Source organism: Periplaneta americana, chromosome 15, assembly GCF_040183065.1.
Source record: "Periplaneta americana isolate PAMFEO1 chromosome 15, P.americana_PAMFEO1_priV1, whole genome shotgun sequence".
NCBI classification, from domain to species: Eukaryota; Metazoa; Arthropoda; class Insecta; order Blattodea; family Blattidae; genus Periplaneta; species Periplaneta americana.
The window spans coordinates 32,897,839-32,925,794 of record NC_091131.1 but is presented as its reverse complement, the minus strand read 5'-3'; the positions used below and the strand labels follow the sequence as shown (position 1 = coordinate 32,925,794).

General features: G+C 34.9%; 1 protein-coding gene across 1 annotated transcript in view; it reads right to left on the bottom strand.

Annotated features, from left to right (window-relative positions):
* Positions 1–27,956, bottom strand: part of LOC138714791 (ubiquitin carboxyl-terminal hydrolase 48-like) — a 675,878-nt gene that overhangs the window by 71,020 nt on the left and 576,902 nt on the right. Inside the window, exon 20 of the mRNA XM_069846924.1 lies at positions 23,893–23,968. Within this exon, the coding sequence (XP_069703025.1) occupies positions 23,893–23,968 (76 nt within the window). The remainder of the gene's footprint in view (positions 1–23,892; positions 23,969–27,956) is intronic.

The following is a 27,956-nucleotide window of genomic DNA, read 5'->3' as shown; positions in this document are numbered from 1 at the left end:
GCGAAAAGCTTGTGCAGCTTTCTGAATAATGATATGGAAAATATTAATACGATTTTAAATAATAATATTCTATTGGTACTGTACTGTACAATAGGCATGGGTAACTAATCCTTCTTCCCCAGCACTATTAGCGACATCTCCTGTTTCGAGTACAGTAGAAGCAACCCGTGCGTGGCCTAATCTTAAACCGAGAGAAGAAGAGGAAGAAGTAGACCTTACACACAAACTCCTAATTCTTAGAACACTGACCTTTAGAAATGGCAGGCACAGGAGCCCTTGTCAGCAACAGAGAAGTATGAACCCGTTCAAAATCTAAGCGAATTATGTTTTTTGAAGTACTACGCTGTATCAACTACCAAAGTATTTAACGTCGAAGAAATTGGTGATAGCGAGATGATATTTGGCGACATGAAGCTGAGGATTCGCAATAAACTACCTGCCATTCGCCCTACAGTTAAAAGAAAAAACTGAAAAAAAAAACCAACCAGTTAATCAGCCCAAGTGTGTTTGGAATCCACGTTCCAACTCTACACCGAAACGGCAGGGAAACGAGCTGGTCAGTCCTGGTAGACCCTCCACTTCAAATAGCCCCACAAGAAAAAAATAAAAGGATGAAATCAGGGGACATTGGGGGTCAAATCAAAGAAACATTGTTATCCAGTCGTTTCAGATTAGTTTTTGTCTATGATTACTTAATTCATATCGGGTACAAGCTAGAAAATAAATTATAATTGTAGCAACAACGCACAAATGAAAAATAATATTTGTGCAACTTGCGAAAAGCTTGTGCAACATTCTGAATAACTGTACGGAAAAAATTAATATGGTTTTAAATGATAATATTCTGTTGGTTACTGTACTGTACAATAGGCATGAGTAACTAATCCTTCTTCCCCAGCACTATTAGCGACTTCTATTTCGAGTACAGTAGAAGCAACCCGTGCGCGGTCAAATCATAAACCGGCAGAAGAAGAGGAAGAAGTAAGCCTTACACACAAACTCCCAATTCTTAGAACACTGACCTTTAGAGATGGCAGGCACAGGTGCCCTTGTCAGCAACAGAGAAGTATGCACCCGTTCAAAATCTAAGCAAGTGAATTTTTAACACGGCTGTCTGTCCGTCCGTGGCACAGACAACACGTCCTGACACAACAGGTGGGGATGTACAACAAGTGTAGAGGAATCTCTCCTTTTTACTTGAGGAATGCGAGCGTTAAGTGGCGTCAAGTCACCAGAATTAAGAGGGTTCACAGCTTAACGGGGCTGCCACAACCTGGAATTAACTGCGAAGTGAAGCAAGCAATCAACATAACAATCTGATTGATTCGAAAAAAGAACAGCCGACTCCACGGACTAAAGAAGCTTCAAAACGTACAAATTAAAGGTGTGTCTTCTCCGTTTATAAATGTATACAGTTTCACTTTCTCATTATGCTCATACGAAGTATAGAAAATGCATTTCAGGCATTCCGTTTAAGTACAGCCTTTTCTACTAAAACACACGACGTACTTTGTTCATATTCAATAATTCCAAGTGTATATTAATTCATCCGAGAGCAATACATATCTAATATATATTTATTTTCAATGGAAAAGCATAATTATTTCATTACCACAACTTTTACACAATGCTATATACAGGATGTTTGCGCGATGTTGTTACGAAATCTGGTGCGTACCATACGATGTCAGAAGAAACAAGATCTCTTAAGAGGACAATCCACTAAAAATGACACTTTTTTCCTAATCATTTTTTCAACCAAATTTTGAACTCTCAAATTTTTTTGGCTTTTAATTTATATATTTTTTTTCTATTCTTTTTACTAACAATTCCAAATCCAAGGTTTTGTAGAACATATCAATTTTTAAGCTTATTTTTTTTTGTTACATTCACAAGACATAGATAAACATTTCTGTGCATTCATTTTATGAAATAACTCATTTATTCATTTCGAAATTTCTTTGAAACTTAAAAAAATGTTATTTTTTCTATAATTCATGAAAAAAAATAACAAAATAAACTAGCAGCATTTCTTACAAAATAAACGCTTAAAAAATGCAACTACCTCATAAATACTTGCAGTAAAAATTTCATTCACATTCATTAATACTCGTATTTGACATAAAAAAGTTGGTGTTGAATCGAGAAAAATTGATTTGAAAATAAGATGAATATTTATGTAACACATTTACTTAGTTACTTACTTACTTATGGAATTTAAGGAACCCGGAGGTTCATTGTCGCACTCACATAAGCACGCCATAGGCACCTATCCTGAGCAAGATTAATCCAGTCTCTACCATCATATCCCACCTCCCTCAAATCCATTTTATATTATCCTCCAATCTAAATCTCGGCCTCTCCAAAGTCTTTTTTCCTCCGATCTTCCAACTAACACTCTATATGCATTTCTGGATTCGCCCACACGTGCTAAATGCCCTGCCCATCTCAAACGTCTGGATTTAATGTTTCTAATTATGTCAGATGAAGAATACAATGCATGCAGTTCTCCGTTGTGTAACTTTCTCCATTCTCCTGTAACTTCATTCCTCTTAGTCCCAAATATTTTCCTAAGCATCTTATTCTCGAACGCCCTTAACCTCTGTTTCTCTCTCAAACTGAGAGTCCAAGCTTCCCATCCAGACAGGACAAGCGGTAATATGTGTAACTGTTTTATAAATTCTAATTTTCAGCTTTTTTTGAGAGCAGACTGGATGATAAAAGCTTCTCAACCGAATAATAACAGGCATATCCCATATTTATTCTGGCTCATTATTGTTGTTGTTGTTGTTGTTGTTATTCTTATTACATCACTTTAAAGATTTAAATTTTTACAGAATTTATTCATTTTAATGAGAATATACATTAATCAAATATTTTAAAACTATAATCATAGAAACACAAATACAATAGTAGGCTATATTTCAAACATTGTGTTAAGAACTTACAGTGAAGGAATAAAGTTCCTTACGATTTAATGGTAGGCTATATAGGATCATACCATTAATGAGAATAATAGAATTCCCAAATAATTTGTCTTCCTATTCTTTCACAGCTAAATTTTCAAAACTGATATACTGTGTTTCTTTAAAATTACTTAAAAAACGCGTTTATTTTTTTCGTTTTTACCGCGGAAACGAAGATTTTCGCCGAAACAAAGAATTTTCGAGAAAATTCGCGACAAATTTACTGTCGTAATTCAATCACATTTGTAACAAAATTTGGATTATAGGCCTACATACTGCTTAGCGCATCTGTCACATTTCGCGTTTATTGGTAAGAAACAAAACCGGTACGGCTTTAATTAAAAACTTACATGCCTATACAATTTTTTTTTTCCTTTTCGCTTCCTTTTCGAGATAAAAATTGTTTATATGAAGCATTTCATAACGTGTTTTGGGAAAGCCACTGACTAAATTCTCAATATGCTTAGTCAATTTAAGAGAGCAGTGTATTATGATACTAAATTATTGAAAGAATTTTAGTTTTGTCCTTTAAATGTGCACAAATTTGAGCCGAACAAATATAACTTTTCGTTGTGCAAAGGAATTTTACAATGCTACATTTGTTCGCATAACATTTCTGCACATATAAAGGACAAAACTAAAATTCTTTCAATCATTTATCAACAGTAATCTCACTAGACGTTTTGATTTATCTAGAGAAAATCAAAACTCGAGTGGGATTTAATTGACTATTACACGATTAGAAGAAAGTATATAAAGATTAGAAGTAACGAAGTACTCCAATACAATAAAATATTAATTGACTTACGAAAATACAACTGTCTTCAAATGTATTATTGTACCACCTCAACATTACAAATATTGCGCTAGATGCATGCCAGATGGCAGTAGTGAGCAATGCCTTCTCGTCGAGAAGTTCTCGATCTATACACGATGGCAATGTCACTAGTCAAGAAGGCTTTGTTGATTCAGTTTTATTTTTATTAAAATGCAACATTCCACTTCAATTATCCGAATCCCAGCAATCAACGTCACTTGACACATGATTTTCAATAAATCTTAATATTAAACAATCTCTGATACGTGACTATCCATAATATCATATAGCAGAAGCTATGACATAACCTAACTAATATACACAAGTGTTAGAAAAGTTTTAATTATTGAATGTACAATTTTCAAATTTGAATGTGGTTGGTGGTTCAATTGATGTTATATTGGACGTGTGCGCAATAGAAGTGGAACTCGTTGATTTAGGCCTACATGGTGTATTCAACTTATTCAGAATTTCCGAATGAATAATTTTAAAAGGAATAATTATTGAATGTACAATTTTCAAATTTGAATGTGGTTGGTGGTTCAATTGATGTTATATTGGACGTGTGCGTAATAGAAGTGGAACTCGTTGATTTAGGCCTACATGGTGTATTCAACTTATTCAGGATTTCCGAATGGTGCTCTTCATTTATTTGTAAATCGGATTTCAGAAGATGCATAGGTATGATCAGTGATTTTTATTAATTCTTGTTCTTGAATGCCAATGCGAGTCATATTTGAAACTGCTGTGCATCGACTGGAGTGGTTTGTAATTATATATATATATATATATGTGTATATATATATATATATATATTTGACGTCCAGACCAGCGCAGTTTCAAATGTTGGCAAACAAAGAAACAAATGCTAGGGACGCGATAAAATTGTGCGATAAGCAGCCATGTTTGGTTGAAATACGTCCTTTCGTACCGTTTTATTGGTCAAAAGTAGTATGACGTAGTAAGAGTGTAATAGTCATAATAATACACTGCTGTCTTAAATTAACTGAGCATATTGGGAATTAAATCAATGATTTTTCCAAAACACGTTATGAAATGTTTCATATAAAACAATTTTTATCTCGGAAAAGAAGCAAAAACGAGCAAAATTATATTAGACTTTTAATTTGAAATATCTCAAAGAATAACTCCCTGAAATTAATGACATTTCTTACGGTTCACCCTGTACAAGTAGATTTTACCATAGTACGCAATAATAAGTAACGTTAAACTATGCATCTCAAAGTTATGTCTTGCAGCTTAAAATACTCCCAAATGATCGATTATAACTCTGTAAACATAACATCAAATTATGGCTGCAACAAATTTGTGCATAAGTAATTTAAATAGTAACAAATTTATAAAATGATTTTTCCATGGATGGACGTACAAGTAACCCTAAAAGACAGCAGAAGTCAGTTTTATTTTATTCCAAAAAAATAGGCAACGCAAAAGAACTTCATTTTCGAAACTTACTTAGCCCTACCAAGGAAAAATGTAAAAGGAAACAGTACAATCTGATAAGGAAGAAGTCGCCCTCGGTAGCGTAGTTGGTATAGCGCTGGTCTTCTATGCTCGAGGTTGCGGGTTCGATCCAGGCCGAGGTCGATGGCATTTAAGTGTGTTTAAATGCGACAGGCTCATGTCAGTAGATTTAATGGCATGTAAAAGAACTCCTGCGGGACAAAATTCCGGCACACCGGCGACGCTGATATAACCTCGTTAAATAAACTATAATTTGACAAATAACTTGATTCTGATAAGGAAGACTGTAATAACGGAAATCTGGTGGAATAACAGCGAGCGAAAACGGTTGTATTTCAAAATTTCCATTTGGACTCTCTAATTTGGAATTTGGAATTCCAGGATGGAAAGCTCACGGTATAACTGTTCGCCTACCGGTACATTTGGCAGCTGGAAAAATTCCAAAACATTACAAAATAAGTCACGATCATCTTCTCTTCTATTAGTCGTTCTCTGTCTGGAAGTTGAGAGCAATAAGAGTAATTGTCTGTACGTGAACACAGCTAAAGAAAGAGATTTTACAGCTCTTACGCCTAGAACTTTCCTTAATTAGTCAACAAAGGATAAACGCCACGTCAGTTTAGTACGTTTTCATTGTTTATTCCCTTAACTGAATAACAAAACAAATTGTTTTATGCCTGAAACGTTAAGGAGTACATTTAATGACGTTAAAGTCATACAAAAGGAGAGGGAGTCCGGAAGGAAAAACTGCCTCGCCTGAAGAATGAAAACTTCTACAATGTCTGTCGAATCGACTAAAGATAATGAATAATGTACTAGAAATAAAAAAAAGTTTATGTTCTCAAATAATACCCATAATTATATCAATTAAGTGTCCGTACGTCCCATAGATTACCCATTTCTTAGAAACAGTGAGATTCACAAAAACAAAATTATTAACTTTGTGAGACTATAAGAAAATGATCGTTCACCTGATGCCAGTAAGTATCAAAATTGGAATGACATTTATTATTATTACTGTTATTATTATGTGTGTTTATGATGCAACAAATAATCCAGAAAAGAAGAGACTTTAATCTCCCAACTTGCATAATGTTTGTAGATTTTGAAAAGCCTTTGATAAGGTTTAAGAAATAAGTTATGGAATACCATATAGGCTATTGTACAAAGACGGTTATTTCAACACACGTAGTGAAAGCTATTTAAAGCTTACACGAAACAAGACAAGTGATAGGCCTACAATAATAATTGTAAACTAGGGTGTTAAATAAGGCTGCGCACTATCCCCAACATTAATCTACACATATACAAGGCGACTCAAAAAGAATAGTGAGAAAGCGAAGCTGATTTATTCATAACTGAAGGAGCTTAACACAACTGTATTAATATGCAAAGACGTATTAACTTTCGGATTTTACTTTTGCACTACAAAAGCTCGATTTGAGCCCCATGTATCATGTAACTTATACAACGTAAATTTTCATAACTATGAGACTATTTCTTTCAAGTAATCTATTATATAGAAGTAAATCCCGAAAAGACAAAGTATATGATTATGTATCGTGACCAGAATATTGTACGAAATGGAAATATAAAAATTAGAAATTTATCCTTTGAAGAGGTGGAAAAATTCGTGCTTAGAAAAAATATTTGGAGCTAAGACGGATGAAGTTACAGGAGAATGGAGAAAGTTACACAACACAGAACTGCACGCATTGTATTCTTCACCTGACAAAATTAGGAACATTAAATCCAGACGTTTGAGATGGGCAGGGCATGTAGCACGTATGGGTGAATCCAGAAATGCATATAGAGTGTTAGTTGGGAGGCCGGAGGGAAAAAGACCTTTGGGAAGACCGAGACGTAGATGAGAGGATAATATTAAAATGGATTTGAGGGAGGTGGAATATGATGATAGAAACTGGATTAATCTTGCACAGGATAGGGACCGATGGCGGGCTTATGCGAGGGCGGCAATGAACTTCCGGGTTCCTTAAAAGCCAGTAAGTAAGTAAGTAAGTAAGTAAGTGTTTCCCTTTTCTCAATTGGCATTTTTATTGCATAATCGTTATTCATCTATTTCGACTTCACAATATCTGAATAGGTTAAATATGCATAAATATAAGTTTATTAACATTTTATGAGTGAATTTTAGAGATAGCCTATATTATTCATATTTTTATTTTATTCTCGAAATAATCCTAATAAATGTCACTCGAGGTCTGAGATTTCTCAAATAAATTCACGTAGCCTCGTGGCTGACTCGTGGATTTATCGGCAAATCTCAGATCTATTGTGACATTACTATAGGTAGTAAACAAACATTTTATGAAACGTGAAAATGAACTTAGGCAGAAATCTAAATTTACTGTAGTAAGTTACTAGAGTATTTTCATTGTATTTTTATGAAACATGTCCCAGAATTAAAAAAAAAAAAAAAACTTAAAAAAAAAACAATTATGAAGATATAAAATGTTTAATTTTACTACAACCAAAGGCCTACAAAATAGTATTTTATTTTGTGAGTGGGATGTTTGCGGAATCAGGCCGCAAATGTCATGTTTTCATATTTATTGATGAAGATTTACAAATTGCATTTCAGGTTATTTATTGTGCAGAAGTCTAGCCATTTGTCAACCATTCTTTGCTAAAGTAATGCTAGAACATTAATAAGAACAAATGTGACATTTTCGAAGAACGTTTGTCAGAAATCAACAGTCCAGGGCGGAAATGAAAACGGACGGACCCCGCATAAACATCGAACTTGGAAATTGAAAGTTGGGGCCGGTAGGCATGGCAACAGCAGCGCCATCTGATAAGACAGCCGCAAATCTGTGACGCCTCACCACTAATCATCGCCCTCTCTTTGTGATCACGCGCCTCCGACATGTTGTGTGTCACGCAATGTTAAATTACATACACATACACTCGGTAGCCAATCACAGAACTCATTAGCGCCTTACGTCATTTGGGTAGTCCCGCCTCCTTTTTCCCATGCCTGATGACATCTGCGTCCTCGTGACAAGAGTGGCCTACGTGGGCCGGTGTCATCGCGAGTGGACATGTGCGGTTTTACGCTCTGGCCCTTGTGGTCATCCGCTTCTAAGAAACAGAGGTTGATGATGTCGAAAATTACGACGCTTCCCACGACACCGATTTAATTTCCAGGCACGCTAGGTGCAGATTGTACCACCAAGCTCAAACTTTTTGGCTACAGCTTTAATCCGACGTTTCGGATACAGCAGAAGATCGTTCCAAAATCATCTGGTCGAAAAACCCCTCGAAAAGTCGTAAATGCGTAGCTTCTGTGTAGTGATGTGGAAAGGAAAATTTTCTGGAAGCATTTCCACCTGTCAAATGGTTGCTTCTATCATTATTGTATTGCTCATTCAGTGTTCTCATTACTCATCAGCTTATAAAATGTTAAATCATAAATTAGCCCTAAAGTTTAATGACTGTGTCAGTATTGACCTCAAAACAGTGCCATTGTAAAATTTGTTTACAATAATATTTTTAAGGGGATCCGGTAGGCAAAATTTCTTGAATTTTTTTCATGCTATATAATTATACATTCTTTTCTGTTTAATTTGACATACATATCATTATTCTATCTTCCCAATAACTATTTCTAAAACAAGTGTGAATAAGGCCCTGGAATGCGTAATATGTTTAGTGAATTCTCTCATTTAAAATTTAATTTAAATTATTAGAAAATTATTACTATTTTTATAATTATGTATACAAATAGATATTAATTTCTTCAGATTTTATTGTTTTTTATAGTTATCTTTGGAATGATAATTTCAGACTCAAAATTTTATTTTGCACTTTAAAGGCTAATATAAATAATATGATGGTGTAATCACACGAATGATGAGCAGGCTTTGTTTAATTTAAATTAGTTTTGTAGCAAAAAATATTTTCTATAGCTGTTATTTCACTATATTTTGATCATATGTATTGATAATTTAAGCCTTGTCCCTAATTTAACATGAGATTTTCAATAAATATGAATTATGAAAATAATTATGTACTGATATATATTGAAAATTGTAGTTAAAATTTGGACCGGAACAAAAAAAATTATATTTAATGTACTATGCACTTTTTCTTCAATTGGCTGTGTTAAATTCAGGTCAGTATATGTAACAATAACGTGTAAAAAAATCAAGTGCCTACTACTAGCAGTTTCTGAGAAAAGCTACAAGAAAAATAATGATTTTAACATAGCCGAGATAGGACGTACCGGATCCCCTTAATAGAATTTTTCCACAGTACAGTAGTTATCCTTCACCCAAAGAATTTTTTTTCCTCCAGAAATTCATATCCTCACCATCTTCTTCATAACATTCATACTGATAAAGAAACAAGAGCTGACGACGTTCTGAGAACTTTACTGATCAAATTTAAATTGCCACAATACTATGGGGCTGATTTTCGAAAGAAAAAAAAAGGGGAGAAAGGCATTTTATGATTGCAAGAAATAATTTAAATTGTTTGTTTCGCAGAAGGCTTCTAGTGTAGAACAAGCTATTTATGATCACGTTTTAGTCTGGGCCCTTAAAGGGCTGTGGCACCAAGTATTATTATTATTATTATTATTATTATTATTATTATTATTATCATTATTTTAGCAGTAATTTAGTCACAAAATACATTAAAGATAATTTTATTAATTTGTCCTACAGAACAATGCCAGTTGACATTGGACATATACGTCAAAATACAGGGTAAACTAGGGTCTGTTGGACAGTCGGGCATGTTGGACACTCCGTACTTTAACGTGTTATCACGCCACTTGTGGGCACCACATTCTGCTAGAAGTCAATGACGGAAGTAGCCCCACTCGTGCCTACTTCCGTCATTGACTTCTAGCTGAATGTGGTGCCCACAAGTGGCGTGATAATACCGTTAAAGTACGGAGTGTCCAACATGCCCGACAGTCCAACAGACCCTAGTTTACCCTATGCCTAACTTGGAGTCAGGCCAAAAGGGAAACATTGAAGGAGGAAGATTCGGTCCGGTGCTGTGGATTGAATTCGGCGTAGCTCAGTGGTCAGAGCGCTTAGTACGTAGAACCAAGAACCCGGGTTCGATCCCCTGCGCCGGAGCGAATTTTTCTCCTCAAACATTAATTCACAAAAATACAGTTTTCGGTTAAACGCCTAAACAGAAATTGCAAATTTCACTCGTCAACTGTGGGTGTGGAAAACCGACAACGCTGATTTATTGTTTTATGATCTTTTCATAGTTTTTCTAGAATACTTCATGTGATTTTATGATCTTTTCATTGCCTACAGTGCTATTTAGATGGTGCTTAGACTACCTTACACGATTTCATTACGGTTGTTTTTTTTTAGCTGGTTATTTAATGACGCTATATCAACTACGAGGTTATTTAGCGTCGATGAAGTTGGTGATAACGAGATGGTATTTGGCGAGATGAGGCGGTGGATTCGCCGTAGATTACCTGGCATTCACCTTACGGTTGGGGAAAACCTCGGAAAAAACCCAACCAGGTAATCAGCCCAAGTGAGGATCGAACCCGCGCCCGAGCGCAACTTCAGACCGGCAAGCAAGCGCCTTAACCGACTGAGCCACGCCGGTAGCTTAATTGTGGTTGTTCAGAGTGTGATTTAGACGGTTCTAAAATAGTATAATGAAAATATTCATTCTTCGTAGTCAGATAACAGATTAATTTATAGAAATATTTAGACCAGGTATGCTTATTCTCTGACTCCCGATTACGTTCTGTAATCACAACCTTCGAATGTAGAGCGTGCTGTTCCCCGTTCGAAGCTCGACGGATGGCTGCAGAAGGCAGTTCAAGTACTTTGTAAACGCACGAACAGTGCGGGACAATGACACAGTCAAAACCTTCTGTAGGCAAACGATCATTCCGTACAGTGTGGGAGGAAGACTATTTTTGCTGTGGGTTCGGTGAAAACGGAAAGTGATTAAGTATATTGTAAGGTACTGTCAGGAATATTACTGAGCAACATAAAATTACATTATAGGCTCTGCTACCCAGAACATGCTGAAGTGACAGAGAAGCTGTTTTCTGTAATATAGCCTATTATTATTATTATTATTATTATTATTATTATTATTATTATTATTATTAGACCTATTATTATTACTAGCCTATTATTATTGTTATTGCGGTGATTTTATTTCAGCAGAAATAGATATTTTGATAAAATAATTTTTCAGGAATGCAACGTGCACTACAGCTTCAAGAATTGAAAGCACTTCATGAAAGGCCAAACATTGAAGAGAGTCGAACAATTCAGAGTCTATGTTTTGGAGCAACTTAGCCTATGTAGCATGTTGGGAATTAGCTAAGTCACTAAAACCCTTCATGGATGGTGAACTTGTAAAGAGATATATGGTTCCTGAACAAAATATAGTTAATTATGTCTCTGTACTACAACAGTTCAAATGTGAATCCATAGAACATAGATTTAGTGATTTTAGACGTATGGAGAGTGATATTAGTATTTTTGTTGATCTTTTCATAAATTTAGTACAATCCGTGAGAGTGCAGTTCCAGGACGAGTTAATTGATTTACTAAGTAACGTAGAATTCAGAACTAAATACAGAGAATATGACTTAACAAGCATAGAATTATTTAAAAAATGAACAAAACTAAATTTACAAGATGAGCTTATTCATTGCCACTATGTTAGCTACCTTCGCCTCGACATATATGTGCGAACAATTATTTTCGAGAATGAAGGTTGCTAAATCCAAACATAGGTCCCGATTAACAGATGAGCATCTTTAGCGCATTGCAGTAAATTCGTTGGAAATAGATTCCCGATTACTTGCAGAAAAGAATGCAGATGTTGAATAGACCGCAAAGTAGACTGTATGGTGGAACATGAAAATGATATTACTGTATCTATGATGTTATTATATCATAACTATATTAAATATAATAAATAATGTAATAACTGATTATTACAGTGTATACTTTTTCCTTTTTCAAATTCAGTTTATTATCCGTATTTGTAAGAGTGTGAGAAATATGCTACGGGTGGTGCTGCAATGTAGTTGCGGAGCCCAGTCCGCACACTGTGTGTGTTATGCAGTGCAGCATCATCCGTGTAATCGGGGCTTTTACAATTTTGAGCATACCTGATTTAGATGATCTGAAATTAATTACATGATTTCTTAAAGTTTGGTCCTATTTCGCAGGCACGATGGTGCAATTCTGGAGCACCTGAGAAGCTCTAGACTTGCGAAGAAAGCCTCTTTACCACTGGGGTCACAAGTTAAGGTTTTTACTGCGAGCACCGCAGCTGTTTTGTTTCTCTTCCGCGTGACTTGAGGAGCGGCTCTTAGAAATGACAAATTGTTAAATGGACCTCCCTTTCATATTGAGTTAATTATCTTGTGTTACTAGCATCTTGCTGGATTTCATAAGGAAGAAGGGAGTCCCCGCACATTTATATACTTGGGGGAGGCTGGGCTTCAACTTACCCTCGCGTTCGTTCGCACATTCCCGTCTGCTGCTTTTCCTTTCACCTCTAATTAACTTAAAGTATTTGAACAATGTTTTAACTCATTTTAAGCGGCTTATAAGCAATTACAGTAATGCGATCTAATTACATTCTCTTCCTTCTACTTTTGGACACTTGGAGAGATATTTTTTTAGGTACGTCTTACGGTTTGTTTCAATTAAAAAATCTATTTGCCGACATGGTGCAGTTACCCAGTTCTGAAAGTATTCACACCCATTTACAAATTTTTGTTTCTTAACCTGAAGTTGCCGGCACAGGTCTACAGCCACGGTCCGCTGTTCTAATTCCATTTACGTCATGAGCATTTGTCTGTTATTAATCTAATCCCCCATGCTGTCTTACATGACGAAATCGACTAGAAAGTCCACACCTGTGGAGTAACGGTCGAGCGTATGGCCGCGAAACCAGGTGGTCCAGGTTCGAATCCCGGTCGGGGCAAGTTACCTGGTTGAGGTTTTTACCGGGGGTTTCCCTCAACCCAATACCAGCAAATGCTGGGTTAACTTTCGGTGCTGGACCACGGACTCATTTCGCCAGCATTATCACCTTCATTTCATTCAGACGCTAAATAACCTGAGATGTTGATATAGCGTCATAAAATAACCCAATAAAATAAAAAAAATCGACTAGAAACAGGCTACAGGCTAGGGTTCCCATAATGTAATTTAAAAAAAAACTGAGACATTTCCAATTTTTTTACTTGAAAACCTGGGACATTTTGTAAAAAAAAGGACACAATAAAAAATGCAAATTTTTAAATAAATTCATCACATACGTCACAATCACATTTTAATCAAATTATAAAAATACATCCCAATGCCCAATCGGCAAACCTTGAAATTATTATTATTATTATTATTATTATTATTATTATTTAAAATACAACTTGATTGGTACTGTAAACAAGAGTGAAGATAATATTTTAAGATGCATTAAAGTATTTCTCAGATTTATGGACGTGGTTGACTATGTCTGGCAGACCACCATGTGAAATACAAAATCTAGAATTGCACAATGTACATTCCACATTTTCATCTGCACCTTTGATGAATGGAAATTCTCTTCTGATGCTATCGTTTATACTGCACTTACGTTTTGGCATGATGAAAAACGATTCAAAATTATAATGCGCTACATAACCTCAACTTTCGGCTATGATGCTATGATAATGAATGTAATCAGAAACGGAAATTATAACTAATACTACCAACGTAAGCATGGAGAGAGAAGAAAAGAGCATCGCCCTAAATATCACCAACAAATAGTCGCATCATATACGTTAGGGGGTGAAACCATTCCGGAACTTAACAAATGTAAATACCTCGGAATAACATTTAGCAGCGATCTCGGCTGGGGGGAACACGTTACACATACAGCGGGAAAAGCATGGAGAGCGTTACACTTTGTGATGAGGGTACTAAGAAAAGGTTCTGATAAATCCAAAGAGATTGCATATAAATCACTAGTACGTCCAGTAATGGAATATGGTGCTGCATGTTGGGATCCTTACAGATTAGAACATATTAAGACACTGGAAAAGATTCAAAAAACGGGCTCTTAAGTGTTGTCGGAAAAAAATTCACCATTAAAATGGGACACACTCACGGACAGGAGAACGCGAATTCGATTATGCGCACTGTTCAAAACATACAGAGGTGAGCCTGCCTGGAGAGAAATAAAAAATAGGTTGCAGCCGCCAAATTACTCTTCAAGGAACGACCACTCATATAAATTGAGGGAAAGAAGGCAGAGGACGGACACTGGAAAGTTTTCTTTTCTCAATCGTACTATCAGGGACTGGAATGCTTTACCTGCAGACTTACTAAAGGCTTTACCAACAACCAAAAATGCATTTAAAAATAGGCTTAAGAACCTTACTAATAGACGGTAATTATACACAGTATTTAAAGGGTGTAAATGATATGTTGTCATTGAAGTGTTGTATCAGTGAAGAATTATGTTGTGTCAGTGAAGTGTGTTGTATCAGTGAAGAAGTATGTCGTGTCAGTGAAGTGTGCTGTGTAAGTGAAACGTGTTCCTGTCATTGAAGCTTTATAGGTTATAGTGGCAGTGCAAAGTATTTGAACAGTGAAATGTTTTTGAAGTGTTAGTGAAATCAGGATAGAATCAGTGAAATGTGTCGTAGTTCCAGTGCAGTGAGTGAGTTGACAGCGAAATGAGTGTAATGTTGAAAGGTACGTGTGCAGATATGAACACATACTCGTGGGTTTTAGTTCGATCTTAGTTTTAAGATACAAATTAGAATATTTCAAATGTTATTTTAAGTGATCGTTTCATTTAATTTAGTATATTCCCTGTTGTTGTTATTATTATTATTATTATTATTATTATTATTAGTAGTAGTAGTAGTAGTAGTAGTAGTAGTAGTATTAATTATTAGTATTATCATTAATTGTATTTTTAATTAATACGTTTATTATTGTCATTATTGAGTGTAATTAGTTGCCACTGCCACCGGGTATATACCCATTGCAGTGTGAATAAATACATACATACATACATACATACATACAACATTACAATAGAAATAATGTTCTATGGATTAGTCACCAGGAGCGCTATTTATTGAAAAGAGAGTAACTTTCGTAATCCATTTTTTTGGAAGGCTATTCAAAAGCGGGACATTTGAAAAAAAAGTCGGGACACCGGGACATATGATGAGAAAACGGGACGAATGGGAACCCTCTATAGACCTATTCTAACGAATGTCTTACCAAATTGTAGGACTTCAAGAGTACACTCAAACACATAGGATTACAGACTTTGACAGTAAGACATCGTGTAAAGAAAACTATATATGTATTTTATAACGATACTGTCATCAGATTTTTTTGGCTATGGGGATAGTCGAACTGATATTGATGTAAACTAGTACAATAGAGGAGGTAAGACCTGTCCTGCAATCTTAAAATGTTCCGTGGCTATATCAGCACTGGCCAAGGGCCGGGTATTCATGGAGATCGCGAAAACCACGATATAATAGATATACAATAGATTTTTGCTAATCTTTACGAATTAAGTGATTCTGATTAATAATATGCGGATGCGACAAATCGCGAAGCAGAGTTCTAATAGCGAAATATGAACACATTCGCGAGTTATTACTATTGCGTCGTTTTATAGCGAATTTCATATTCTTAGTTTTTTCCTTCGGATTTTTTTTTTTCACTTAAATTTTGTTATAAATTGTACATCCAAGTAGCCTACATTGCAAGGTATTCCAGGTGTTCTGATCACATTAGTGCACTCAAAAAAGGAGAATTCAACATTTCACTAATAATTTGAAAGTGTTAATTTGAGAGCTGCAACTTTTTTTCGTTTTTAATGAATGTGTATTAAATACAGTCTTAATTCAACAAATTTTTTCTATTGGACAATCGCACCTTTACCAGAATCCAACGAAACTTTAATGTTAATTATTTGGAAAATAATAGCTATTCATACGGAGTTGATACTCGAATTCCAAAATAATTGTATTTTCCAAAATTTCAATTAATCTCCGCCGACACCAATATTAAAAAATACAAATGATAAAATTAATCGACATAAATAGGCCTACCTGTTCTTGCTAATGGGTATAGAGGGGAAGATAGGTTTTAGTCTGAGATGAACTTCCATGTCGGTAAATTCGTATAATATTAACCATCATGAAAGAAACTCTCTTTCTGATAGCTCATTCTTTCCTATATCACAGAGCTCATACGCCAGGTCTCGCCTATTCATCTATACACGTGAGGGCCTCGGTTCGAATCCTCGAACTTTCACGACTATTCCTTTTTAATGTTATTATTTGCTACTCTTGTACACAGTTTTACATTATCTTTCTATACAGAGCAATTCAAACTAACACCGACGACCCTTAGTATGTTGTACAGGACAGAAAACATAATTTTTCTGTCGGGGACCCATGTCCGGAATTACATAGTTCGGGCGCTGTGGGCCGTCAAAATATGGCAAAGCTTTGGATATGGTGATGGGCGTGCGTTACACATTTTGCCAAGAAACTTCCACCGACCCAACAAGAGCATCACATGCTGCATTAAATTACAAAAGGGATTCGAGTTGTCGACTTCCAACATGAATACAGAAGAGTACATCGGCGATGCAGAGATGGGCGCATATAGTCAAACAGCCTACGTGTGGTTGTGTGCTAAGTATTTCGGTCGCTCCGTGGAATCGTGAAGTAAGGTCCTCCTGTGATTCTGCAGGAATCTCGTGTATTATACCCTTCATAGTACCCCAAACAAAATAGTAGACGGATGTATGATCTGGTGATCGTGGTGGCCATGGAACAGTCTCCCGTTACATAGCCATCCATTCTGTCGCAAGCAAGCAGTTTTCTGTTCTGTATAAAGTACTAAGAGTTGTCGGTATTATTTTGAACCATCCTGTAGATATTCACGTATATTTGAACACATTTCTCAAGTGCGTCAACATAAGAGCCTCGTAAGTATAAACATAATTGCATATTCCTCAGTTCAAATAGATAATTTCTTACTAAAATTATTAGGCCTTTATTTCATGTGCGTCATTTCCAGACAAAAAAAAATGACTCGTAAATATGAACAAAATCTGTCAATTGCAGTAGTTTACAAGAAATCGCTGTATACAGACTACTCCAACGTATAACTTGGGGCTTTTACGACGCTCGGGTGCGACATTTTTTTAGGGGGTTATAGACGTTGAAACATCAGACGATTGGGAGCTGCGCATTGACTGAATAATCACAGAGATTTCTGTCAGGAAACTGCAAATATTTATTATTCTAATGTAGCTATAACTAAAGGATTCTATCATTTCTACGGCTTGGTAAGTCTTCTGTAGGCCTATTCCTACGCTTTATGGAATAAAAATAGTGGCAAAATGTGTACGAACCTCAACCCAACGGAATCCTGTTAACCTGCCAGGCTGTCTTCATCGTATGAACATACTTAAATGGAATCGTGCAGGCATTCTAAAGCAAGATGCCACGTGATATGTTGCTGAAAACTGGATTCGATTTACAAATTCCTCGGCAAGTATGAGGAATATGCAGACAACCTTAAGACGTAGTAGAAGCTGAACAAACCTAGCTGACATTTCAACAAATATTTACACCGCAATCTAAACACATTGTCATAATAAAACTGACAGGGCTGTACTAAAGGTTCCTTGGAAATTTCAAGTTGTAATTTTCGAAGTATTGCACACAATCAATCGTAGGCCTAATCATCACCACCATCATCACCATCATCATCATCATCATTATCATCATCATCATCATCATGGTTATTATTCTCGGGTTCACGCAATCTCAAGGTGCGAGACGCTGTTTTACAGAGCCGGTACAAAACAAGGATATAAAACGTAGGCCTAAACTTATAGGCCTAACTTTAACACACTTATTAGATAAAATGCTAATACGATAATAATAATAATAATAATAATAATAATAATAATAATATATTCAGGATTCTACAGCTACTGCCGTCTTCCTGTGCCCATCCTCCAAAGCCTTCTGTCTTGTGCGTCTTCAGTCCTCAACCCCCTCTTGTGTATGACTTCCATTACTTCGTTGTCCCAAGTTCTTTTTGGTCTACCTCTTCCTCTTCTTCCTGGAGGTTTCCACTGGTAAATTTGTTTAGGCCATCTATCTTCGCCCATTCTCATCAGATGACCAAACCACTTCAAACTCTTATTTTCTATTCTATTTAACACTGTCTCTTCAGCATCCATTCTATATATAATTTCTTCATTTTTAATGTGATCCACGCGGGAGACTCGTCTCAAATAATCCATTTCTACGGCCAAAATTCTTTTTCTATAATAGTCTATGCATCCGTTACCCATATTTCACTTCCGTAGTTTAATACAGATTCAACTAACATTTTGCCAATATATTTTTTTGGTATCCTTCCAAAGATGTTTATCCCACCATATAGAATTTAAACATGTTATAATTGTTTACTTTGTTCAATTCGTTTTTTTATTTCCTCTTCGCCAATAGGCCTACCTTGTGCTTTAGTTATAATTGTACCTAGGTATTTTGCCTGGTTAACATGTTTAATTTCAATTTCATCATCTATAACAATATTATCACTACTTTTAGTATTAATGGCCAAATATTCTATAATAATAATAATAATAATAATAATAATAATAATAATAATAATAATAATAATAACAACGTATAACGATTCTCTTAGTAAGTTCAGGTACATCATCACAATGTCGAAGATGATAATTTTTAAGGAATGTTTCTCAGAAAATGTGACAAATATAGGCACACCAATATCTCTACAGCTCATAGTTCTGCATTTATTTATTTATTTATTTATTTATTTATATATTCTGGTGTAGTTAAGGCCATCAGGCCTTCTCTTCCACAACACCAGGAATACAAATACAATAATACAAATAAACAGAAAAAAAACACTATATGCAAAGTAAAGCTACACAAGAAATAAAGAGAGAGAGAGAAAAAAACACTATAAACAAAGTAAAGCCTCACAAAAACAAAACTTTAAATGAGTGATTAAGTATCATAATTAATTGTATCCTAATTAATTAACTAACATAAACAAGAAACTTGCAATTTTAATCTAGATTAAAAAAAAAAGAAAAAGGAAAAAAAAAACACAAATCAATACTTCTAGCAATACCCAAAAAACATTAACTAAGACAAAATTTTCCAATTTAATTTTGAATTGTGATAAAGTCCGGCAGTCCCTGACGTCATTAGGTAACGAATTCCAGAGGCGAGGTATTTCTACAGTATAGGAGGATGAGTATAAAGACGTTGTATGATGAGGGATACATGCATGTACTTTTCCAGAATTTTAAAATAAGAATTTATAACCAAATAATAATTTTTTATTTTATTAACAGGCCTATCTATCTCTTAAATTCATACATTAACCTACAAGACATTTTTCATCCATACCCTACTCCATTCTCTCCTGGCTTAGTTGTCACTTATGAGATCTCAAACTGTCTTCGGACAACAATACAACAAATACAATTTCTAAACATTTCTGATAGAAATACTCATTAAACAGGTAACGTCTCCTTTTTATTCTTCTTCTGTCAGACAGGGCTTAGACTTTTTAGATCTGTTACGAGCCTAAAAGTGATCTGTCCATCTCCACTTTCTCTTCGTCTCCTTGGTCTATAATGTAGTGCTGGCCATGGATATCTTGAAGAATTTCTTTAGTTGGTTATTTTACGACGCTTTATCAACTGCTATGGTTATCTAGCGTCTGAATGAGATGAAGATGATAATTCCAGCGAAATGAGTCCAGGGTCCAGCGCCGAAAGTTACCCCTCATTTGCTCTTAATGGGTTGAGGGAAAGTAGCATCCTCAGTGCGCGTTCCTTCCATTTCTTCTGATACTATTGTATCTCTTCTACGATGTTCATTCCACTCATTGTTCTTTTATGTCTATGTTCCTCAATCTCTCTCTCCTAGTCACACCTCATAAGGATCTTATAAACATCATCTGGGCAGCCTCAAGTCGTTATTTGTCTCGTGACTGTAGTGTCCATGTTTTGCTGGCATATTTAGCCTAATAGTTGGTTTTGACACTATATTGTACAATCTTTGCTTTGTCTCTTTTCTAATACTTGTGCCGAAGTTCCTTTTAACACAGCCATTCAATGTATTGTAATTATTTATATTTTCTTCTAAATACATGTTCATTTCTCTTGCCAAAATTTTACAATCCAGATACTTAAAATTTGAAACCTGTACAATAATTCCATTGTCAATTACTATTTTAATCTCTTTGGTCTGGTCCTAACATAACCATGCTCTTTGTTTTATTGTAGGAAATTTTCACTTTATAACTTTTTTGATATGATACCTCTTGCACAAAAGGGGAGATCTATAACTGAAACTTGATTAATATATTTCAGTATTTTTTGTATTTATCCTGGTAATAATGAACAGTTTGACTCGAAGACATTTTGTTTTGCAGCATTAACTTCCCATGATTGTATGAGAAGATTCGAACAGAACGGCAGTTACGTAGACCTTCGGCTCCCCCCTACTACCAATAATGCATAACATAATGTCAATACGGCAGTTGCTATCGTCTCCGATACAACAAACTTTTCTGTTGATTTTCGAGTTCGTCTTTTTTTTCTGGTTATTATATGCTTATTTAACTCTCGCTAAGTGGTTTTATATTTTATTTTATCCGTCTTAGTATTTATTTTATTATTGTAAATATTTTGTTTTATTACTATTATTATTATTATTATTAATGAATTAATTTGTATTACTATCTTTGTATCATCTCCGTCACGGATATTCTATTATTATTATTATTATTATTATTATTATTATTATTATTACTATTATTTCTAACATCAACATTATTATTGACCTCTGTAAAATTTATGTAGACTACTGGACTGTACCCGAGCACGAGCATATGCTCATTTCGGGTATATATTCATATGTATCATTTAAAATGTAAATTGTGAATAAATTTGAATTTGAATTTGACTACAACTTATGTTTTCATTACTACATTTAATTTTGTTGTTGCAAACTGTAAGTCATCTTATGTTTCAACTAATAATACTTGATCGTCTGCGATAAGTATAGTATTGATTTCCTTTTTATTTGTCAATCTGATACCTTTAGCAACAAAACTTCTCCAAATTTCCATGCAAAAATGCATAATAAATATTTTAAGATGTTTCGAAAAATTCTGAAAGCATTGTTTTCTGTACATGCCGGAAAAAAATTTTATCTCGTTAGGAAAAAAAAAAACTTTTAAGAGAACGATACGTTAACCACTAGAAGATCGAAGTGTGTGGATCTGGATACAAAACGGCTGGGAAAGTCTTATATCAAATGTGTAATACATGTTGCCCATAATGTTTCAATCCGAGGACTTCAGACAAAATGGCAAGTATTGCGCTTATTTCAAAGAGAAACCATACTTCACATGCGTAGTGTAGTGCAAGCTATTGTGTGTCTTTTTTAATTCCTTGAGAATGGTGTATAGCATATTGCGGCGAGTTTTTGTAGTTCAGTTATGAAAAAAGTTGAAGAAAATATCCAAGTCATTTAGAATATTTCGAAAGAAGGGATAAGTCAAATATTTCAGGACAATCTTCGGAGATGTAAAAAAATGTACTGAAATAGGACACTCTGAAAATTTCTTGTGACACAGATAACATGCACATTTTACTCATCGTGTGTGTGTGAGTACTTGAATAAACAATTTCAAGAAAAGTGGATTGGCAGAGATGGTCCTGTTCCATGGCCTCCCCGATCACCATTAGTAAAAATTAATTATGGTTTATTTAACGACGCCAAGGTTATATCAACATCGCCGGTGTGCCGGAATTTTGTCCCGCACGAGTTCTTTTACATGCCAGTAAATCTACTGATATGAGCCTGTCGCATTTAAGCACACTTAAGTGCCATCGACCTGGGCCGGATAGAACCCGCAACCTCGAGCAGAGAATACCAGCGCTATACCGACTGCGCTACCCAGGCCGACTTCATTAGTTGTTTAGATTCCACCACCATGACGGACGGACGACTCGGCGTCATGAAAACACAGGAGATGCCCTATTTTTCGAGACGAAGATAATGAAGGGGAATTGTGTAGAGTGATGATGGAATGTCGAGTCAAAATCGGCAGCACCTGGAGAAAAATTGTCACAGCCTTGACCCTGTTCACTGCAAATACAACTCCGTTTTCGCCAAGAATTCAACTTGGGTTCGCAATCGTCGTAATTTAGCGCTCTGTCATCTGAGCTGCCATAGCGGTAACGTTTATCCAGACTGTCAGAAAATGATCGTATATGTCAAGCTGTCCTGTTTTTCAAATGCCTGCCAAGTTCATGCACCAACATGGAGATAACATCATAGTCTCTCAAACCGAGGTGCATTTTTTAAATTGTTGCTACCATTTGTTTTAAAAAACTGAATAACGTGACAGCACCAATCAACTCAACATGTAGAATTGCTCTGCCGAAGACCTTTGTTCAAATATCGTGAAGTACGATTCTAGTTTGGTGACAGACTTTCGTAATCGGAGAAATCACTCAGAGTTATTCACAACGAATTTTGAAGGTTTTATAAAGATTAATCCGGGGAATCATTGCTTTAACCCCTTCAGGCCTGGTGTACATTATAGTGTACATTGTTTCTTTTTTTCTTTTTTGGAATATCTTCGATACTTTTAAATATTTTGAAAAATTCAATGTGATAGAAATGGAGAATATTATTTTTTAAACATTTCTATACCTGAATTAAAAATAAAATTTTAAATTTTGAGCCCTCAGTGGTCAAAATTGTCCCCAAATTTTGATTTTCTGTGATGACTTAATTTGGGAACTTTGGATCCCCAGAATGATTATGTGACCAGTTTTTTAAAACATAAATTCAGGTCTGAAGGGGTTAAAAATCTGTCATATTATAGATTTTTTACTAGACAATATACACATACGAAACATTCGTTAATTTAATTTTCCCGAAGAGAAAGGGCCTCATTCTCAGAAACAATATTTTAGGAAAATTACAAACACCGGTTTGCTGATGACTAAATTTCTGAAATTACCTGAAACCTTTATTATTAAGAGTGTAAGTGCTAAGATTCTCAAGACTCTGTTATTATTTAAATCTGTTTGTACTATTTTGGACTTAGGACTTTTCTCTCCGTTTTCAGTAAAGGAAATGTTTACTGAATATTAAATTAACCAGCTAAAACGCCTAAAACTACGCAATAAATAAAAAAAAAAAAACAAGTAGAAACAGCTGCAGGATGGTTTACACCACATCCTTCTACGTAATAATAGTATTCAACCTGGAATTGCAAATTACAAAACGAACAAAAAGATACCAAGTCCCTGGACATAGAACCTATTTCTTTGGAACAAAGGCAAGGTAAGCTCACACCGCCATTAATGTTAGTAAGATATAGGCCTTTTGAATGTCGAAGATGTGTCTATCAAGAATAATCACTTTTCCGGTTATAATTCATTTTCGCATTATTGTGGATTTAGGCCCTTTCTCTCTAGGAGGATTCTATTATTATATGCAAGAGTGCAGTTCAGAGTTGTAGAAGTACTCACCCTTGAAGCCCTCCTCAAGTGTCGTGGCCTTCATGTAGTCATCCATCATGGAAGGGTCGTCACATGGCTCGTCCGCCTGTGGACAAAGCAGGTAAACAGAGATGACCACCATTGCCTCATCATCATCATTATTATTATTATTATTATTATTATTATTATTATTATTATTATTATTATTATTATTATCAACATCATTATCAATATTGTTATGATTGAATTTCGGAAAGAAATAATAAACAGAGGAAAAATCAGTAATTGTATTACTGAACAGCTATGGGTATCAGACGGAGAATCGTCTGGTGGCTATAGAAGATGAAGGAGCAGTATCAGAAGATGAAAAAGGATTTCCTATTCCAAGGGGAAGAGTTGAGTTAATGCTTAGAGAAATTTAATGAGAAGTGCAAATTTTAACATCATCTAATGTTAATGAAAGGAAGTACTGATTAAATTTTTACTCAAATCAGATAAAAATTGTGAAAGTTCTAAAAACCCAGTAACTCATACCCTTAACTGTAAGTATTATGTTACTAGGTTTGTTACTCATTATAACAGTTCTGATTTCATTACTGAGCCTGATTAATGCATGATTAACAACATGAACATTACATATTTGTAAGTAGCCAATAATTAAACATTTGGGACTGTATTCATATATATTCTTAGCGTGGGCTTCCGGTGGATGATCAGCGAATTAACGTTTTTCGTATTCATAAACCAGTGTTAGCGATACGATATGATATGAATCCCGTACAAGTAACCAGTCGATAGCCGGGGCTAGTTTAGCATGCTCGTAACGCTGGCTAGCGAAATGTCTATGAATAGCACCCTTGAAGACTAGACATAAAAAAGGCTTAAGTGCCAAACAGACAAACCGTAGAAAACAGAGCTTTCTTGTGAGACTAATAATGTAATATACATTTGCACATCTATGCGAGAAGCTAGGGCCTAAATAAAATTGCAATGGAACTTATGTTTCTTAGTGGATTAAACCAGGGATATACACTCTTTCTTTCTTCTCGGAAAAACTAATTTTGAGCCAAGGATATTGACTTTTTTTTTTGTAAAACTAATTTTCAACCACACTGGCACTTACAGCCTTTTTTTTACCCCAGTCTTCATTTGTTATATATATTTTGTGATTTGTGAAAAATTCTAACGTGTTGGGGCAATTTGGAAGTCAGTTTCGAATTGAAGTGGTGGATTCCAAAGTGTCTAAAGTCATTTTTTTTACTTGCTTTATTCACGTTTTAATTCCTCCTTTTCAGGTATATAATATAGCAGTGTAAGTTTATTTAGTAGACTCTCCTAAGTACTGTCTTATCCGTTTGAAAAAAAAAAAACATATGCAGAAACTAAGAACGTCAAATTTATTTTATCAGTTTTTGTCATTGTTCTCATAATTTGTCATTTGGACTTAAGCCAGTTTGGAGTCACCTCTTCAATTCAGCCCAAAAAAACCTGATAAGAAACGAATTTAAAATCGAAATAATCAGGAATAACTAATCTTGAGCCAGGGATATATACTCTTTATTATTTATTTATTTATTTATTTAGTTTAAAAAAAAATAAAAGATATTGGGACTTACAGTGTTTTTTATGCTAAGTCTTCAATTGTTATATTTTGTTTTTCTTTTCTTTCTTTTTTGTGATCTGCGAAAAATTCTAACGTGTTGGGGCAATTTGGAAGTCAGTTTCGAATAGATGAGGTGGGTTCCAAAGTGTCTGAAGTCTTTTTTTTTTTCACTTGCTTTATTCACGTTTTAATTCATCCTTTTCAGGTCCATAATATAACAGTGTAAGTTTATTTAGTAGACTCTCCTAAGTCTTGTCTTAGGTCTGTTTGAAAAAAAAAAATACATGCAGAAACTAAAGACGTCAAATTTATTTTATTAGTTTATGTCATTGTTCTCATAACTTCTCATTTGGACTTACGCCAGTTTGGAGTGCACCTCTTCAATTCAGCACGAAAAATCTGATTAGAAACGAATTTAAAATCGAAATCATCAGGAATAATTCTGTGGCCGGGAGGAAAAAGGTCTTAAGTCAATTTTTTGTGAAAATAGATTTTTATATATACTGAAATAGAGCGTTCGCAAATGTTCTAAGTACTTTTTGAATCGAGCACACACACAATAAAAAACTTAAGAACATTTAATAATTTATTCCTTACACACCAACACGTGTTTACTTTCCATGCTTCCCTATCAAAAATGTATAACTTGTATTTTAGCCATTTTATCACATACTGATGCCCTTTCCTTCTAAAACGTTAAGCACCGGGATAAACAGTTCTATAAATGTTTAAAACCCATTTTGCATTCCTAATAATTTACATTTATCATTCATTTTGACATGAAAAAGGTCTTATGTTTACATAGTCCCTTTTACTCAGTTTGAGTTCTAGTTTTAAAAGGGCTTAAGTAAGGCTATTTTTGGAAATAATCAAGAAAATTCTTAAATGAGAAACATTACCTATTTTAGAAGAAATATAAATAAATAATATCCTGGAAAAACCTCTTAATTAAAATAAATCTCTAACTGACACCAATTTCAATCTTTCTATTGCTCTCCTGAAAAGTATAAAATTTTTACTTAAGACCTTTTACCTCCCGGCCACAGAACTAATCTTGAGCCAGGGATATAGACTCTTTATTATTTATTTATTTAATTTTTGAAAAAAAAATTCAAAGATACTGGGACTTACAGCGTTTTTTATGTTAAGTCTTCAATTGTTATATTTTGTTTTTCTTTTATTTCTTCTTTTGTGATCTGCGAAAAATTCTACCGTGTTGGGGCAATCTGGAAGTCAGTTTCGAATTCAGCACGAAAAATCTGATAAGAAACATATTTCAAACCGAAATCATTAGGAAAAAAGTTCTAAAATGCAGGACAATATAATACATGCTGAAAATCTTTTATTCAAGGTGACATTTTCTGCATAAATCACGCTGTTTCATCCTTAATTACATTTATTATCCTATTATTATCATCCTTCCGCTATCACTCAAGAAAATACTAGTGGAAACACTAGTAATGCTCCACTTCGATTATTGTGATTTTCTACTGACTGACCTCAATGTCAACCAATCGCAAAAATTACAACGTGTTCATAATTCTTGTATTCGCTTCGTCTGCGATGTCCGTCGCGTTGACCACATTACCCCATCCTTCCAAACTCTAAACTGGCTACGGCTTAACGAACGTAGAAATTTTCATTCTCTTGTTCTCCTTTTCCAAATCCTTCACACGTCTACACCTACCTACCTTGCCTCCCGTTTCAGTTACCTGTCATCATATCATAATCTCTTCAACGCACGCAAAATAGCCGCATACTAGCCATACCAACACATAAGACATCATCATATTCATCATCATACACAATCTCGCTCTCGCGCTTGTGGAATACCCTACCCAGTGACATCAGAGACTGTCGGAATTTAGTAGCGTTCAAGCATTTTCTTACTGCGCAGAGTAGGTTTAATTTGTACTTAACCAATAAAAGGAATGCTTCTCTCTTCTTAACTTTTACAATAAACTGTCTAGCTTTTATTAATCAGTTAATCTTTTAGTTCTTTGATTTTTATTGTATTTGTAAATGTAATATTAATTGTAATTATAATTGTAATTGTATTCTTAATATTGTAGTTGTAATCCTCTGGTAGAGGGGAAGAGAAGGCCTGATGGCCTTATCTCTACCAGGTTAAATAAATAAATAAATAAATAAATAAATAAATAAATAAATAAATAAATAAATAAATAAATAAATAAATAAATAAATAAATAAATAAATAAAATAAATTATGCCATCGTTACCATTCTATGCCTCAGAATATCTGTCGTCATTTCAGTCGCCGTGCACGGAGCACTCAAAGCACATCACGTGCACATGTAATACACCCGCTTTTTGCCTTCTTCGCCGCCGGACACAGAGTTGCATACGCCTGGCCCGCGTTTGAGGAAGGGCTGCCCGCGACCCGCGTGGTCATCGGCTCCCTAAGTCTCGCCTGATATTAAAAAGTCATGACGTTTCATCCTGGATGACGGCAGTTTTTACACGTCTCCTG